Below are 19150 nucleotides of genomic sequence, written 5' to 3'. Positions count from 1 at the left end.
TGGAAAGCGGTTCAAACACAGGAAGTGACCTTTTTTTAATCTTAGCACAAGCCATACAGAAATTGTGTGGGCTTACAGTTAGGTTTAAACACACAAAGGTACAAAGGTTAAAGTGTGATGCAAGCAGAGGAGCTGGAGCGTGTGTCTGTGAAGGGCAGGCACCATGGCTAAGGCTGCTGACCCATGAAAGTTTTCACTTTGAGATCTAGTTAAAAATTTAAGTCCTTTATTGAGGAAACCTTACTTTTTCTACACACTTTTTCAATCAAAGGGTCCTGTGATTTCTGCTTAAAAGTTTAGTAGAAAATCAGCAGGACAAGTAAGTGGACATATTTGGCTTACTTTTTGAGAAATGTTACGCAAACTGTTAGGTTTACACGTATGTGTTTTCATACATATTCAAATGGAAATACCCATGGAAATGATGCCCATTCTTAGCGGTCCTCTTCTGCCTTTGGCATCTGGGAGGCTCAACCAGATGTGGTGCAAGCTGCTCAACCCACTGGAAACAAGATTGCTGTTTCTCTTCGTCTTTCAGAGATGCAGATTTTGTCTGCTGTTAATGACTTTACCTCAGGTCAGCTATGGTTTCTCTGAAAAATGAGGCTGATTATGCTTAGAACTTGCAAAATTTCAACTGTATGTCTATGGAGGATCAAGTTTGGATGCATCTATGCAGTCCCTGCCAGAGGAAGAACCAGTCACTTCTGAGGACATCTTGTCTGTTGCTGACTATGCAGATGATATCCATCAACACATGAGAGAAAGTGACGTCAGTAATTACTGTTATTTGCTATTAAGCTCTGGACTGTCCCACTTCTGCTCTTTTGACTTGTTAAATTTCTTTCTGAAGTCAGTAATTGCAGTTATTTGGTATTGAGCTCTATAGGTTGTCCTATTTCTGCTTTCTTGACTTGTAAAACTTGACTTTGTAAAATCTTTCAGTTGAGACATAAGTCAAATTCTGGTTACATGAGCAAGCAGCCAGACATCAATAACAGCCGGAGGGTCAGCCTAGTTGACTGGTTGGTTGAGGTTTCTGAGGAATACAAGCTATGTTCAGAAATGATCTCTCTTGCTGTGAATTACCTGGACCACTTCCTCTCCAGCATGACTGTTTTCAGACGGAAACTGCAACTTATTGGGGCTGTTGCAATTCTTTTGGCTGTGTAAGTAGCAGTGTTGGTGTAAAATTTATTATTATTTTTTAAGAAAAAGCATGAAATGCTAAATCTGTATCTGTTCTGTAGGAAATATGAATAGATATATCCTCCAGATGTGTATCAATTTGTCCGTGTCTTGAAATACATCCATACCAAAAAGCAGGCCCTGTATATGGAGTACCTTATGCTCAGAGTGCTTTCCTTTGACATGACTACACCAACAAATCACCAGTTTTTGATGCAGTATATTTTGGAGGGAGCTGTCTGTGCTAAAACTGCAAATCTTGCTTTGGTAAAATGTTAAAATTTGTAACTGTAACTGTTAAGCTTTGGTCCTTAATTCATCTCTCCCTGGTTTAGTATGTTTCAGAACTGAGTTTACTTGAAGTGGACCCCTTTCTGCATTATCTTCCCTCAATGATTGCTGCTGCAGCTTACTGTCTGGCAAACTACACTCTTAACAGAGCCCTATGGGTGAGGTTTTGTTCCCACTTGGCTTTCACTAAACTGCAATTGCAGTATTGCTAATAACATGCCAAATTGCTGTCTGGGTTACTGCAAAGATTTACTTATGAAACGTAAACTGAACTCTGGTAGGGGATTGTGCCTCATGGAAATGTGCCCTTGTCTGATTTATTCCCTAATATCGAGTAATCCTCGACACTTTCTCTGGCAGCCTGATTCTCTGCATGCCTTTACTGGCTATACTCTGGCAGAAATTGCACCATGTCTGATTCGGCTCCATCAGCTCCACCTGTCTGCAAATAGTCTGCCCCAACAGGCCATCTGTAAGAAGTACAGGAGCACAAAATGAGTCAAGCTTGTTCTTAACCGACTAATGATGCAAATATGTAATCTCACTGTCACGTTGTGGACGTTGTCCTGGGATGCCCCTGGCTGGCGCTTCACCAACTGTTGATCCGGTGGAGCACAGGAAGTATTGATCGGTGGGGTGACAACTGCTACCGATCATGCCTTCGAGCACTCCCAATCCCGGTTCCCGAGACAGCCGTGCTGGGATCTATGAGCATTGAGAGCCCGCAACATCACGCTGAGGTGGACCTCCCGGCGGGATATCGGGACTACCGGGATGTGTTCTGCAAAGTGGCTGCGACGAAACTACCACCACACCGATCATAGGACTGCGCGGTGCCCGACGCCAAGATACCCAAAGGGCGCATCTATCCTCTGTCTGTCCCGGAGCGAAAGGCCATAGAGGAGTATATCCAGGAGGCATTACGCCAAGGCTTCATACGCCCATCCACCTCCCCAGCGGCTTCCAGCTTCTTCTTCGTGGCCAAGAAGGATGGAGGACTTCGGCCATGTATAGACTACCGAAACCTTAACTCCCAGACGGTGAAGTTCACCTACCCCCTGCCTCTGGTCCCTGCGGCCCTCGAGGAACTCAGAGGAGCTCGTCTTTTCACAAAGCTCGATTTGCGGAGCGCCTACAACTTGATCCGCATTCGAAGAGGAGATGAGTGGAAGACGGCGTTCATAACTCCATCAGGATCAGAATGCTACTGCTATTCTTGTTCACAATCTTGTTACCTCATGTATTGACTATTGTAACTCCCTTCTTTTTGGTCTCTCTCATAAATCTCTTCTTAAACTTCAACTGGTTCAAAACTCAGCAGCTCGTATTATCACTAAAACTCCTTCATTTCACCACATCACTCCGGTTCTGCAGCAGCTTCACTGGCTTCAGGTCAAGCTTCGCATAGACTTTAAGATTCTTCTTCTCACTTTTAAAGCTATTCACAATCTTGCCCCTTCTTACGTGTCTGATCTTCTCCATATTCATGTTCCCTCTCGTTCTCTTAGATCTGCCTCTTCTCTTCAACTTTCTGTGCCTTCTGCTCGTCTCACCACCATGGGGCAGAGGGCTTTCTGTTGCTCTGCTCCCCGGCTCTGGAACTCTTTACCTCCAGACATCCGTAACCTTGACTCTCTGTCTATCTTTAAATCTAGACTCAAGTCTCACCTGTTTAAGCTTGCTTACTCTTCCTAAATCTTACTTGCCCTCACACACAGTCACAGTCTTCTGTATTTTTTTGTTATTGTTGCTTGTTTTTTGTCATATTGTTTCTATGTGCTTTGTTTTGTAACTCATTGTTCGGTGTCCTTGGGTGTTGAGAAAGGCACCTATAAATAAAATGTATTATTATTATTATTATTAGGACACTACGAGTACCACATCATGCCGTATGGGCTCTCCAATGCCCCCTCCGTTTTTCAAAACTTCATGAACGAGGTCTTCTGGGACATGCTCCACCGGTTTGTGATAGTGTATATTGATGATATCCTGATCTACTCGTCCAACCGGTCGGAGCACATCTGTCATGTCCGACAGGTACTCAAATGTCTATGCCGTCATCACCTCTACCTGAAACTTGTGCGAGTTCCACCGATCTGTCATCCAGTTCCTGGGATACATCATCTCCACAGAGGGCATCCAAATGGATCAGACAAAGGTGGAAGTGGTGAGGAACTGGCCGCAATCGCACACAGTCAAAGATCTTCAGCGCTTCCTGGGGTTTGTGAACTTCTACCGCCGCTTCATAACAAACTTCAGTGCACACACGGCTCCTCTCACTTCCCTACAAGCCCAAATCACTCAGCTGGACGCCTTCGGCGATCGAAGCCTTCCAGAAGCTGAAAGCCGCCTTCTGCTCCACACCTACCCTAGTGCATCCTGATCCCAGCCGACCCTTCGTGGTGGAGGTAGACGCTTCGGCCCTGGGTGTAGGCGCGGTGCTACCCCAAAGGGGAGGTGAGCCTTTGGCTCTGGTTCCAGTTCACCATGTCCTATTGTCCCAGCCATAAGAACACGAAAGCCGATGCGCTATCCTGTATCTACGTGCCAGAACCCCAAACAGAAGAATGCGCGCCCATACTCCCTCCAGACCTTTTCGTCTGCCCTCTCCTTTGGGCCATCGTCGAAGAAATCCGTGCCGCCCCAGCGGAAGAACCTGCTCTGCCGGGAGGTCCCGAAGGGAAGACCTACATCCCAACGTCACTACGTCTGACCCTTCTGGACTCAACCTCTCCAGGCTCCGGACATCCGGGCAGACAGCGATGACACTGTCTACCAGGTCCGGGACGTCCTGAACTCCAGACGACGGGGCGGCCACCTGCAGTATCTAGTCGACTGGGAAGGGTATGGTCCGGAGGAGAGGTTGTGGGTGGACCGGGATGACATCCTCGACCCATCTCTGCTCAGTGACTTCCATCAGCGCTGTCCGGATCGTCCTGCTCCCAGAGGCCGCGGTCTTCTCGTCGTCGCTCCCGGACATCTGGAGACGCCTGTGTGGGGCGGGGGGCGGTACTGTCATGGGCATGCCGGCTTCCGCCTCGTTTCCACATTCCCAATCGCCGGACTTCTGATTATACCACCTGCAACCAATCTCGCCGGCACCTGTTTAATGCCCTCACTCGCCAGTGGCAGTGGCAAGTATTGTTACTGTTTAAGTGGAACAAGTGACTTGCCTTAGCTATTCCGTTTGTCCTGCATTACCTGCCCCTTTTGACATTTGTTCCCTATTGCGTTGGCATATCCTGTGTTTATCATCTTTTCTAGTAAAGCCTTTGTGTTTTCATCCCCAGCTCTCTCTTGTGGTGATTGTGACACTGTATTCTGATGCTTTTTTGCACTTTTTTGCATCTTTGGTACTTCAGTGTATCCCTGATTAAACCAGTTGAGATTTTCCCACTGCACTGATGTCCAGTGAATCTGTGAAGATGAAGAAACTGCAGCACTTTCTCATTTATAAATACTGCATGAGCTATCAAGATTTTTTTAAACTTACTGATTTTAACATTTTATGTGATTTTTATCATAGCCCAAAAAGTGACTTACTTGTTGCCTCTAAGCCTGTGTAGCTGGTCATGGGCCTGGATTCCTTTGTAGAGGCACTGAGTACGATTCTGTCTGTATAATTTTCCACCTGTATTGCAGAAACACAGGCTGCTTTTTTTTTTTCTTGAGTAAATGAAACAATTTGCCATACCTGTATTCTTTTTTAAAAATCTCTACCTCTTTTGAAGCTTTTCAACCGATTTGAGGTTTTATCTCTAATTCTATAAATGACATGTATGTATTCCTGATGGGATGAGAGGTGATGAATGTGGCTTCTATTTAACAATGCTAGTATTTACCTAGGCTTGGTTTGGTTTTGACACAATACATTAAGTGGATCTAGTTAATTGTTGAATTGCATTAAAACAGCCTTGCTTTGTTGAACTGAAACTAGGCAACTATCTAGTGTGATTGCACACCCTCAGTCCTCTAACACATCCCTTTTGCAAAATTTATTTCTTTATAAACATTGTATCCCATCTAGTGGTGTGGAAAAAGTACAAGCTTCTAAACATTAAAAACTAGAGTGACCAGGCATAACATAATGACCACCTGGGCACCCTGACTGGGCTGTGGCTATGCAGCCCCATATGCAATGAACTGTGATGCACTGTGTATTCTAACACCTTTCTATCAGAACCAGCATTAACTTCTTCAGCAATTTGAGCAACAGTAGCTCGTCTGTTGGATCAGATCACACGGGCCAGCCTTCATTCCCCACGTGCATCAGTGTACCTTGGTTGCCCATGACCCTGTTGCCGGTTCTCCACTGTTCCTTCCTTGGACCACTTTTGATAGATACTGACCACTGTAGACCGGGATCACCCCACAAGAGCTGCAGTTTTGGAGATGCTCTGATCCAGTCGACTAGCCATCACAATCTGGCCTTTGTCAAACTCACTCAAATCCTTACGTTTGCCCATGTTCCCTGCTTCTAACACATCTACTTTGAGTACAAAGTGTTCACCATTAAAAGGTGCCATGATGAGGAGATAATCAGTGTTATTCACTTCACCTGTCAATGGTCATAATGTTATGCCTGATTGGTGTATTTTTTGTTTTTTTGTGTGTATTGTTGTATGTTGTAAAAAAAACAACAACAACAACAACAAAGTTTTAGGCTGATGGTATCCTAAGTCTGTGACCTATTGAACCAGTGTAAATGTATTCATCATCTATCTATCTGTCTATCTATGAGCACACTGTATGAGAATAGCAAAAAGAATCAAATATGAAATACACAATTAATTCAAATGTGGCTTCATTAACCCGCCAAGTAATATAATACATGGAAAATCATCCAGGAAATCTTTCTTCAATATTTTGTAAAGTAAATTAAAAGAGGAGGTTGTAAATTTCCTTTGCATGATTTGATTGATTCAATGCAGTCTTTCAGTAGAGTTAATTTAGTGGTTAAAGTAGTTAAATTGCTGTGAGCTTGTTGTGGTGTATTGTTGGTTAAGTGGCTGAGTCACAGATCAGAGGTTTGTGCTGTTGCTAGAAAATTGCTTTACATCATTTAGCTATTCCTTTTACAGTGTGGTCATTTATTTTCTGGCCTAATAATCAAACCTGAAAAAAAAAACCCTGTGTTGTGAGGTCTTTAATGGAACTGCTTGTTAGAATTAAAATTACTTAATTCATGTGATGATGTAAATGAGTGTTGTCAGCATCAAGCCCTCAAAAATCTGTATGATGTCCATCATAAACATAACACATACTACTGCAACAAATGATGCATTGGTGAATTTTATATGTAATGAAAGCTGTTATAATAAATCATCTTTGAATCATCTATTTCTGCCAGAGGAAGAACCAGTCACTTGCACTATGCAGATGATATCCATCAACACCTGAGAGAAAGTGAAGTCAGTAATTGCTGTTATTTGCTATTTAGCTATATACCTGTAGGCTGTCCCATTTCTGCTTTCTTGACTAAAATCTTTCAGTTGAGACATATGTCAAAGTCTGGTTACATGAACAAGCAGCCAGACATCAGTAATAGAATGAGGGTCATCCTTGTTGCCTGGTTGGTTGAAGTTTCTGTGGAATACAACAAGCTATGTTCAGAAACGGTCTATCTTGCTGTGAATTACCTGGAGCGCTTCCTCCTGCATCTCAGAGGGAAACTGCAACTTATTGGGACTGCTGCAATTCTTTTGGCTGCGTAAGTAGCAGTGTGGGGGTGTAAAATTACTTAAGATGAAATATGAAGAGATCTATCTTCCAGAAGTGGATGAATTTGCCTATGTCACAAATGACACCTACACCAAAAAGCAAAGTATCCTCTAACATTACTGCACTAACATATCACCAGTTTTTGATGCAGTGTATTTTAGAGGGAGCTTTCTGTTTTAAAACTGCAAATCTCACTTTGGTAAATGAATCATCTTTGAATAATCAGTGATTCTTGGTGAATGAAAAGAATCATGGCAGGTGAATAAAGCAGTATACAATGTAACTCAGGCCCACTATTGAGTATTGAGATTTTACTTGGTGCACAGTGTTCATGTTTCACAGTTTGATGTTTATTAAAAATAAATAATAAAATTATGTAGCAAGTGATTTTTTAAACATACCAACTGAGAACGAAAGTACTAGATTAATGTAAACGTGAGCCTTATTCTCAAACATGCTGTCCCAAATGACCAAGCAGGGAGGAAAAGGGATTTCTGTAAGGGGAAGTCACGTTTGCTGTAAATGATTTAAGCATTTTTTCCTTAACGTGTAAATAGTGAACACCTTTTCAGAAATGTACCATGTATTGTGGTATTTATTTAATTACTAGCAAAGGACGTTAAACAAGTTCGAAACTCAAGAACCGTCCCAATATGTCTGAATTGACCCGATCATTCCTCTCCTGTACTGAGAATATGGAGGCATTGGCGCCCTCTAGCGGTGGTTTGGTTTGTTTGCATTCTCCGCGCCACTGTTTTCATAAACGTTCACCAGGCAGCGCCTTCAGCATGCAGCTCTAACAGGAAAAAGCCGTCTGAGTAAGTACTCATTTCTCTGGCCTGGTATGGTTTTATTTATTTATTTTTATTTTTATTGATATAAAAACGCTTTAAGACTTGGGCTTACTGTATTAATTTATAGTTAGGAATAAGATTCTGTTGATTAAATTATTATTAGGTTCATAAACTTGATATTAACTTGTCTGGGACAGCACAGAGCAAAAAAAACAGTCAAGTACTGAACATATCCATGACAGAAAACCAGATGTTTTTTTTTATAGCCTTGACAACCTGGGGAAATGGTAGCTCAGTGGTTTAGGTGTCAGACTACTGATCAGACAGTCCAGAGTTTGAATCCCAGGACCACCAAGCTGGCCCTTAGCAAGGCCCTTAACCCTTAATTGCTCAGTTGTATAAATACTGTATAAGTTGCTCTGGATAAGGTCATGTGGTATAATCTCCTGCTTGTTGCTGTTGTACCTCATTAGTCCAGTTCCTCAAGCAAGACTAAAATGGGTTTGTAGTTGTAGCCTCAAGCTTTAGTATGTATTTTTAACTCAGGAAAGTATATGTAGTGTACTTTCAAAGCTGTGCCCTAAAAGGCAGCCATGGTCCAGTTATATACCTTATAAACTATCTAAAGGTTCACTATACCCACAGGTAAATGACAGAAAGTTGTAAAAAAAAATAAGCGTTACTCCAAGGGTCATGGGAAGATACAGTTTAGTAAGCAACCTTTTTAATTGAGTTGTTGTTACAACACTCTAGTCCATACTACTACTACTACTAATTATTATTATTATTATTACTTGTATTATTATTATGTTGTTGATGATGATGATGATGATGTGTGTGTGTGTGTGTGTGTGTGTGTGTGTGTGAGAGAGAGAGGAGGGGAGGGGTTGTAGAATGCTAAATCTGAAAGCCTTGATCTTTCTGTCGTATCCTTCACGTAATCACAAAGAAATGTGACACTTGTCTTTCAGGTAAAACAAGCTGCCATGAATTTTTGCAGTGTAGTTTAGTTTTGTAAGGGGTGATTTATGTTTACCTGACAGAAATAAGCAGTTTTGTGTTTAATGTTCAGCTGGATTTCATTATGTTAAGGAGTTAGTGTTAGTGTTAGGAGTTGGTGTTAGCATTCGTTGCATTGTCTACTTGGTTCTTATGAAATCCAGAACTCAAGCTTTCTCCTCAGTTTTCAACACGATGCACTCATATAAAGGACAGCTAAGAATGTTTACAGGACTATATAAGCCAGGTGTCTGTATTTCCTTATATTCAGTCTCTGATTTTTTTTCTATTAACATCACATGATCTAAATCACACTCCTGAAACCATCCTAGTGTTAAGATATGGAAGCTCCTAAACCTGTCATGCTGCAAATCATACAGCAGCACTATGAGAAAGCACTGGAATGCCTGAATGCAGGAATTCTGGAGGATAACATGGGAAATACAGACAGAGCAATTGTCCTGTACCGACTAGGAAGACGCCATGTCCTCCAGGGACTGGATATGGCCTATGATCAGAATGTTGCTCAGCAGATTCCAGTGAAGATGACTGAAATGCTGAACAGCATCACCACTCGGATGGCTGTATTGGAATCCACTTCAAGAGCCTCTGGTACCCAGAATTGCTATCCGGTCCCGATCCAATCCACGGCAACAGCCAGCACACATACTAAACGAGTGGTTGCTTCAAAGCCTTTAGGTGGAGCTCCCTGTCTGCCACTCTCACCTGCCATGGCATCTGATGTGCCCTGGGATCTGCCACCAGCCTACACACCACAAGCCACTCATTGGAATGTTTCTATTTCTCAGAGCACAGGGATGACATGTCCTTCGCTACCAACAGCAGAGCTGGTTTACCAACATGAAGATGTTCTCTTTTTCTTGCCCAATGGGGTGCAAATATTCTTTGCTACACCAGATGGGCAAGTCAGTGCTCCATCATATCCAGGGAATCTGCGCATCATCCTGAACAGGAGCCAGAATTATGATAGTGATGATACCAATGGCACCAGACATCCTCTAGCTTACCTGCAGGTGAGCAAAGCTTTTTTGATCTTGATTATGCTTAAGGCATTACTAAAGTGTGCATATTTTGAGTAGAAACCAGCAACAATAAAAATTGTAAGTAAGTAAGTAAGTAAGTAAGTAAGTAAGTAAGTAAGTAAGTAAATAAATAAATAAATAAATACATTTAAAAGAAAGGATATAATTAACTGAGGTCGATATTTCATAAATATTCAGTTTCTTTTTTATGCCTATAGTACATGTGATTTAATTGGCTCATGCTATCTGGTAGAATCAGAACTACTTTGACATTTGATCTTATCTGAGGGGAAACCCATTATCTATTACCTGTTCAAGAGCCATGAAAATGTCCACATTCATCTGTGTCTGAGAAGAAGTTACTAATAACTAAACTGTATAAATACACAGGAATAAGGCAAAGAGAAGAAACAAATTTCTTTCTGTGAATGCTTCTGAGATTCACAGTTTCATTTTCACCTTATTTTTTTGGATGGCTTCAAAATCAGTGTCTTTTAAGTGAAATTGTTTGTACCACTAATTTGGGTCGACTAGCTGCTCATCTATATCATTAATATTAAGCCAGCTAATTCTGTTCTACAGCGGTACTCTGGGCCTGATGTTGGTTGTTGTTCTGTGGGGATCTGCTGTTTTGCTAGTGGCCATGGCTCTGGCATTGTGCTGTACTGGCACTTTTCCCTTTTGAAAGCCAGCTGTCCACTGCTACTGGCCGAATCCAGAACCCACACCAACATACCACACACAAAATACACAAATGGACATTGGCAGTCTCTAACACTTTCTGTCTACATCACACGCTCACATCCACACACACAAACAGCAAAATCACACACATACAAACTATGGTGCATCATCCAGCAGTGCTTTGTTCTATGTGAGCCCTCTGGGACAAAGCCACATTCTGCTGAATTGAGGACCTGATCTTTCAGTTCAGCATGTAATCATTTTTAAATGTTTCAGTTTAAAGACTAAGGTATTGTTATTATAGATGAGGTTGAGGTAGGTTTTAAGTAAACTTGTGAGTGACGGAAGTAAACATCATCACTGTGTTATGTTTGCAGGTATGTGATTGGTACTACCCCCTGTTTCCAGACCTGCCAGTCCTGCTTAGTGACTCCGGTATGTTCACATTCCCTGATACCATGGCAGCAGTTCCTGGGTCCTGTGTTGGGGTTGTGTTGTCAGCAGAACTACCTGCAGCGGATAGAGGTCTTTTTTATGAGCACCTCTCCTTATTTACACAGCTCAGAGCTCAGGTAACAACAGCATGACAGCCCAACCTAGAGCTTTTATGTTGGCATATGAAGTACACAAAACGATAGTCAGGATGAGCTCTTTTAGGCTCAGTAGAGTGAATCTGGTGGATCACTAAGGTTTTAAGGCCAGAGCTGTCAAACATTTTGTAGCAAATGAAGCATGCAAGTGCAAAATAGATTCTACTGACACACTTTTTAGTTTATGAGCATAATACAGTTATTCAGGTATATGTCTTTAGATTTGTATGCTAATATTCTTGCTATCTATCCATTAGGTCTATGTTATGTTGACATCGTAAGTTTACTTGTTTCAGAGTTACTGAATTTTGGATTATATAGTTCAATTCAAATAACACCCCATCACAGAGACATCAATCATCCATAACATTAAAATCAACTGCCTAATATTGTGCAGTTTCCCCTTGTGTCACCAAAACAACTCTGACTCATCGCAGCATGGACTCCACAAGACCTCTGAAGGTGTGCTGTTGTATCTGACACCAAGAGTTTAGCAGCAGATTCTTTAAGTCTTGTAGGTTGCGAGTTGGGGCCTCCATAGATCGGACTGAGATCAGGGGACTTTAGTGAACACCATGAACTCTTTGTCATGTTCCTCAGACCATTCCTGAACAATTTTTTCAGTGTGGCAATACACATTATCCAGCTGAAGAGACTGTTTTCATGAAGGGGCGCACTTGGTCTGCATCACTGTTAAGGTAGGTGGTACATGTCAAAGTAACATCCACATGAATGCCAGGACCCAAGAATTCCCAGCAGAACATTAACAGCAGATCACCACACTGCCTCCGGATTTTCAGATTATTTCCAATTTTACACTTCACCAGATAATCAGCACACACGGACCCCGCCATCCACATGATGTAAAAGATTAATCAGACCAGGCCACCTTCTGTCTTTGCACCATGGTTCACTTCTGATACTCAGATGCTCATTGGAGGTGCTTTTGGCAGTGGACAGGAGTCAGCATGGGCACTCTGACTGGTCTGCACCTACGCAGCCCCATAAACAGAAAGCTGTTATTTGCTATGTATTCTGATATGTTTCTATCCTAACCAGCATTAGCTTTGCTGTGGAATCAGACCAGACGGGTTAGCCTTCACTCCACATATACATCAGCATCAGCCTCCCATGACTTTTGGTAGATTCTAACCACTGCATACTGAGAACACCCTATAACACCCTATGCTGTTTTGGAGAAGCTCTGATCCAGTCGTCTAGCCATCACAATTTTCCTGCTTCTAAAACACAGACTTAGTGAACTGACTCTTCACTTGCTGCATAATATATCCCACTCCTTGACAGGTGCCAATGTAATGAGATAATCAATGTTATTCACTTCACCTGTAAGTGGTTTTAATGTTATGGCTCAACAGTAATTTGTGTGAATTTTATATAAATAAATAAACAAATAAATAAATAAATGTAGCAAGGAAATGGAAAGGTTGTAAGTCATGGCATGATAAGGCATGGTCTAATTATTTTTTACTCCCAAAATAGGGTTTGATGGCTGTCACTAGAAAGTTGAAACATAGTAAATTGTAGCCATATATAAAACAGTGTACTTCTAGCCTAGTGTGCCTTTAAATGAGAGAGAACCTTACAATCATCCTTTATGAAAAAGTTATAGGTAAACATTTTAATATACTGAAAACTACAGACATTGGGTTTATATATTTTTTTATTCCCTTTTACCAAAACAAGTAGCACAGATGTCCATTGTAGCCAGTTGGAATGGCAAGCCAAAATATAGCATGTGATGTGTTACCCTATTCCATTAGCACTTACCCAATTATGTGCTATATATATCTTTGCTTACTGCTTACAAATAAAGTAATTTTAATCCAACTGAAGTCTGCAGAGAATAATGGAGCAGATAAAGCAACAGGCAGAAATATTAACCTGAATTCGAAGACTCTCATCAATCCTTCAGATGACACTGCTTTGGGAAAAGAGGAGAAGAATTTACCTGGATGGAGTGAGAAGATGTCACAGAGCATCACAGCAGGTTTGCAGCCATGAATACAAACCATTAATGAAAGAATTTAAATCTTTTGGTGGTGCAGGTCAATTTGATAATGTAAATCTCTGGCCTTGTGTATGATAATGTAGACATCTCCTCCACTTCTTAATCACTTTTGAACTTAATCATGCCAGCTGAGTGGTTAGGGCACTGAACTACTGATTGGAAGGTTGTGAGGACCCATGATTGGCTAGTGTCTGTGTGATTGTTAGGGGAGAAAGATAAAGTCATCCCTCCCACACAGAGAGTGGGGCTTGGCATCATTGGGTTGTGTATGCTTTTCTGTTACGCCACTCAGGAACCCACTAACAGCATAAGACTGCTGATATGGATCTAGGAAATTGGACTCTCAAGATAAAATCCTGTTAATCATACCAGATTAAATGGAAGAGAAGCTCAGGCACCTATGGAAATGCATTGTGCGGGTTTTCTCTTTAATGTAAAATGTTTAATGTTTAAAGTCCTTGAGAAAAATAAGAAGCATTAGAAAAAGACTGGATTTGCAAGATAATGTTCAAGGAGAGTCATATATTCAACAGCAGGAGGCAGCGTGTGTCCAAATGACATCTTACAGATGGTTATATTACTAGTCCACTAGGAGACACTCTTTGATTTGGACAAATCCTGATATAGAACATACCAGCTTCATTACAAACAAGATAATAAACTGTTAGTTTTTAAATAAGGTTATAATAAATTACCTTCATAATTTTGCTTGTATTGTGGTAACCGTTTAAAAAAAGTTTTCTGCACATGCTAATTTGACATGTTCAGGGGCTTCATGGCTCAGTCGGGGCCTTGTGCATGGAGCAGAGGCCACAGGTAATGCTATCCACAATGGAGCAATAAAACTACGGGAACACATCACACCAGAGGAGACACCAGCTGTGGTCAGCCCCAGAGTCACCACAGGCCTGCGTGTAACTCAGCAGGCCACTGGCGGAGCTGTCAAAGTCAGCCGGTTTCTGGGTAAGTGCCTGAGTGTCAGGAAAGGAAGAAAATTACGGTCCAGATTCAGAATATATGTCTTACAAAGCTCTGCTTCCAGTCACTACTAGTTAAGGCATAGATTACAGTTCACTGTGTTGTAATGGAGAAGGCTGTATATAGGTAGACATGCTCAATAACTTATTTTCATTGGTGTCATTGTATGATTACAGACTATTTTATGGCCCCATTTATACCTGACATTCAGACATGATTTGTATATAAATAACATGATGATCATGATGGGACACTTAAACACTGACAAGTCATTTCTGGTGGAAATATGCTTGCAAAAAAAACTCCATGCTACACTTATGATATTTCTGAGCTTGAATGCAGGCATGTCTCCAATGGGAACAGAAATTAAACTTAATCAGTTTTCTGTCTCACCTACCACCAATGACCCTGGATTACCCAATTTTAGGTTTTTGGTGTAATGCCTATTGATAATGAGGTTGTAACATTGTTTAACACTTTGTTAGTTAACGGCCTTTCAACTGTGGTTGGACTTGTTGGAAAGGAACTAACACCACATGTCAAAAAGCATGGCAGCAAACTGATCCCAGAATCCCTAAAAAGTAATGAGGATGCCTCCACTAACATGACTGGAGCCAAAGTGGTGGCAACTAGTAGCTTGAAAGGTGAGCAGTTTAATTATCATCATCATATTTGCGATTGCTTTTACAGTTTTTTACTTTCTATATGAATGATACATTTAAATCATATTCATTGTTTATTTACTTTAGGTCTCTCAACCATATGGTCCGGTCTGGAAACAGCAGCAAAGACAATTGGAAAAAGTGCAACCTCTGAGACGGTGCTCACTGTCAAACACAAGTAGGTGATGTTTAATGTAATTCTCGTTTATGTATCTGAACTATAAGGCGATCTTAGTTTCTCATAAAACACTTTCGATCTTTCCTCTTGACTCTTACCTCTAAAATATTAAACCTTTAAAACATTTTCAGTTGTGCTGTTGGGGAAATGCTTTTATCTTTCCTGTCTCTTTCCTCTTGATTTTTCAGATATAGGGGTTTAGAATGCATCCTGGATTCCCATAGCAGCAATTAACTGGTGGCTGGAAATAATAATGATTTAAACAAATAATCTGTAGACTGAATCATTCATGACTAACACTGCTTTTAAGTGCCTTATTGTCCAGTACATTTTGCCATTCAAAGGTTACTCAACAGGTGACTGGTTTTACTGAAGAGCCCCTGCTGAAAGTTAAGTGCAATAAACAAAATGAATACAGCAATCTGTTCGTTTCCTCTTTTTATTCCACTATTGACTTTCATGTTTCAAATATCACATAACATTTTTCTATGTAAGCATCTATTATGAATTAGTTTTCAATTCAACAGCAGTATAATGTATTCACAAGTTAAATACATTTATATTTTTTCTGTCAATACATGGCTGCCATTTTAGTGTGTCCAATTCCAGCATACACTGTGTGTGGCTGTGTTAAAATACTGTTTATGACATGCGTTGTCGACTTTAACCCAACCATTTCAGGAGTAAGTCTAACTTTTAATAAACACTATGTGGCTAAAAGATATGAACATCTGACCATCACAATCATGTGTGGTTCTTCCCCAAACTTTGCCACAATGTTTGAAGCACACAATGGTGTAGAATATCTACAATTTCCGGTCTCTGGAACTAAAGGGCTCAAACCTGTTCCTGTGTGACAATGCCAATGTACATTAATGATCCATAAGGACAGGTTTTTTCAAGGTTGGAGTGGAAGAACTTGAGTGACATGTGCAGAGCCCTGACCTCAACCCCACTGAACACTTTAGGGATGAGCTGACTGCACCCTAGGCCGAGGTTGACGGTCAGCTGTCCACAAACTTTTGGCTAGATAGAGTTTCTTTTTACTACTTTATTTTAATAGCTAGTTACCAATGTTAATTAGACAGAAAGCCAAATTTGACTGGGAATTTGTCCTTACCACTGTCATAACGCACATTATATTTGTGAAGTGCATTACTTGTAGGTTAATTCTTCACACGACGAAGTAAGCAAGTGTTATGCATTTCTAAATCCGAAGGGAAAGTCGACAAGAGTGTTAAAAACAGAGACACAGAGACTGACATTCACTCACCTTCACTAATGTACTTGATCTTAAGCATATATGTTCTGACCTGGTCTTGATTGTGTGTAATTAAGATATGGCAATCATGCCAGCCTGGCTGCAGACTCTGCTATCCAGTCTGTGACCAATGTGGGAATCACAGCCTTCAACATGGACAATCTAGCCCTCAAGGCTGTACTGAAGTGTGCAGGTGATCAGATGCCAAAAGCCACAACTGCAGAAGATCAAACCAAGAACCCAGAAAAGAGAGCCAAGGGAGAGATGTGTGAGAAAAAATAAAGCTAGTTGCTCTTCTGCCAATCTGGAAGCAATCAAGCAAAGCACAAACAATATATTTGTATCACATACACAGATAAATTTAATACTGAATATAAAGTAGGCCTATAGTATGCTTCCTTTGTGATTTAGTAGTAAATGTCATTGAAATTTGACAAATGTAATAATTGCTTTACATGCTGTAACAATGTTTTAAAATATTCTATAAAATTGTATTTCTTTTCTCTATCCTTCGCTGTCTGTGTAACCAGTTGTTAGTGCAATTATTATTAATTTGATGATGATGATGACTGTTGTTGTTCTTTGTCTTTTTATTCATGATCAAATACTAGACGTATAAATACAGTATGCTATTATTGTTGGTTATTTCTATTAATTTTTTTTTTTCCGTAAGATTGTGTAGGGTTTATGAAAGCCAGAGAAATATGCATGGAGGTCAGCAAGAGGACAGCAGGTTTTAGCTGCTTTCATTCAATTTATATACCTTATAAAATATGAAATATCAAGATAAATTATGACAGCTGTAATTAGCTACAGATTGTTATATCTTGGAAGGATTAAGAAATGCTAGTTTTGCACAATTTCAGAAGAAACCTATCATATTCAAAGAACTTAAAACAACTGACAAACAATCAATGAGGATTTTTGACTTATTACTAAAACCTATTCAGAGAAGGAAACAGTTGGTTTGACATTCACATGCAGGGATTTCTGACTTCAATATCTATCATTTTATGTTCAGTGTCCAAAAGGAGGTCAATGTAACGAACAATACACTAATGAAACAAATTCTATATGTATGTAACAGTGCAATTAACATATAGCTACCTTTTGGTTTCTTTGTTTGTTTGTATATTAAATTTATATTAAAGATGGCTAAATTGTAAATATTCTATGTGCATTGCTTAGAATATTTGCATTGCTGTGCATCACTTTATCTCTACTATAAGGACAGAAACAGTTTCTGCAAAGAATCTAAACTAAAAAATGGTTTGTCAGTAATGCGTTGTCACAGATGGATTTTTTAAAATGAAATTTTATTTGGGAAAAATATTAAAAGATTCTTAATATTTGAGATTATTGTTCCCAGAGAAGCTGTGCCATATTATGCACCTTCTGTAGAATATTGTAGATCTCACTGTTAATCTGAATAATTTTCTATAACTTATTAACAGTTAAACATGTTGATCTGAGTCACCTTCTACAATACTGCACACCACCTCTTGAGTATGCTGTACTGCTCACAGTACTACACCGCTTTTATTTGGGAAAAAAAATCAACATCTTCTTAACAGTTGAATGTCTTGATCCAAGGCAACTTCTAGTGAATATACTACACTATACACCAAGTTTACTGGTACTGAATTTTTATGAATTTCTATTTAAAAAAAAGGTGAACATACTGCACCTTCTCTCAATATATACGACTTTAGTATAAAGGTCACTGAATTTTCATAAATGTTTTTTTTATGAAAAACATTAAATAGGTTTTAAACAGCTTATTGTTGCAAAGCAAGCAATATTATGCTACAGCTCTGGAAAATACTACATCTCTCATTTTGACATGAAAACATTTGACATGTAAATTATTTGCATGTCGATTAAAAACCAGGAGAAACACAAATATGCACAGCTGTAATTTCAAAGGCATGCCATCTGATTTCCTGTCAGAAAAATTAAAAAAAAAAATGTCTAAGTTTTCTGTTCTTTTGATAAAGTGTGTGTTATTACAAAAATAGTGAAGTTGTTTTCAATAATTACTTGAAAGCTTTTTTGACAGGACAATATTTAATATAAAACTATATTATATTTAATTTGGGGTTTATTATTTATACAGTTTGTCTGCATGACATATTTGCATTAACACATTAAGAATAATATAGTATGAATCAGGTTTATACAATATAATTAACTTTGATGAAAATAATCATAATGTTAAAAAAAATAATTTGTATTCATCTATTGATTAATGTATTTGTTTGATTAAATCTCATTTTAAAGTTAAATTGTAAGCGAAATCTTTCATTAAGCTTTCCCCAAAAGTACTAATTACATATTATATAATTATACTTTATACAATTACATATTACATAATTATACATTATGTTTCACCATGCTTTATATAACAATGTGTGAAAGATGTCGCTCAACTGAGGCATGCAGACACCAAGGAAGACATTTCAAATAAATTATTAATTCAATTTACTTGTATAGTGCTTTTAAGAATGGACATTATCTCAAAGCAGCTTTACACAAGTATAGAAACATAGACATAAGGAAACAAAATTGCATTTCCATTTATATTAGGTATAATCAGATTGTAATGATTGCTATATTAATATAATAATATGACTGTGAGGTCAGGCAGTGATGTTAAATGAGGAGGTCTGGCTCCAGTCAGTGTTCCAGTTCATCCTAAAGGTGTTCAGTGGGTTTGACGTTAGATCAGGGCT

General features: G+C 39.6%; 2 protein-coding genes across 2 annotated transcripts; both read left to right on the top strand.

Annotated features, from left to right (window-relative positions):
• The first annotated feature begins 381 nt into the window (after nucleotides 1-381).
• On the top strand, nucleotides 382-4884 carry ccna1 (cyclin A1). Its single transcript, XM_058412368.1, is given in 7 exon segments — nucleotides 382-577; nucleotides 654-772; nucleotides 946-1169; nucleotides 1251-1455; nucleotides 1524-1637; nucleotides 1840-1982; nucleotides 4842-4884. Coding segments are annotated over 7 exon segments (1044 nt in total).
• A 3080-nt stretch (nucleotides 4885-7964) lies between these two features.
• sparta (spartin a) lies at nucleotides 7965-17058 on the top strand. The gene is made up of 8 exons (XM_058411167.1): nucleotides 7965-8018; nucleotides 9326-10027; nucleotides 11098-11292; nucleotides 13165-13318; nucleotides 14108-14302; nucleotides 14803-14961; nucleotides 15067-15157; nucleotides 16496-17058. Exons 2-8 carry the CDS (start codon nucleotides 9335-9337, stop codon nucleotides 16698-16700), a joined length of 1692 nt encoding a protein of 563 aa, XP_058267150.1. The 5' UTR covers nucleotides 7965-8018; nucleotides 9326-9334; the 3' UTR covers nucleotides 16701-17058.
• The last annotated feature ends 2092 nt before the right edge of the window (nucleotides 17059-19150 follow it).

Source organism: Hemibagrus wyckioides, linkage group LG16, assembly GCF_019097595.1.
Source record: "Hemibagrus wyckioides isolate EC202008001 linkage group LG16, SWU_Hwy_1.0, whole genome shotgun sequence".
In the NCBI taxonomy this organism is placed as follows: domain Eukaryota; kingdom Metazoa; phylum Chordata; class Actinopteri; order Siluriformes; family Bagridae; genus Hemibagrus; species Hemibagrus wyckioides.
This window is presented reverse-complemented; position numbering and strand designations above follow the sequence as displayed.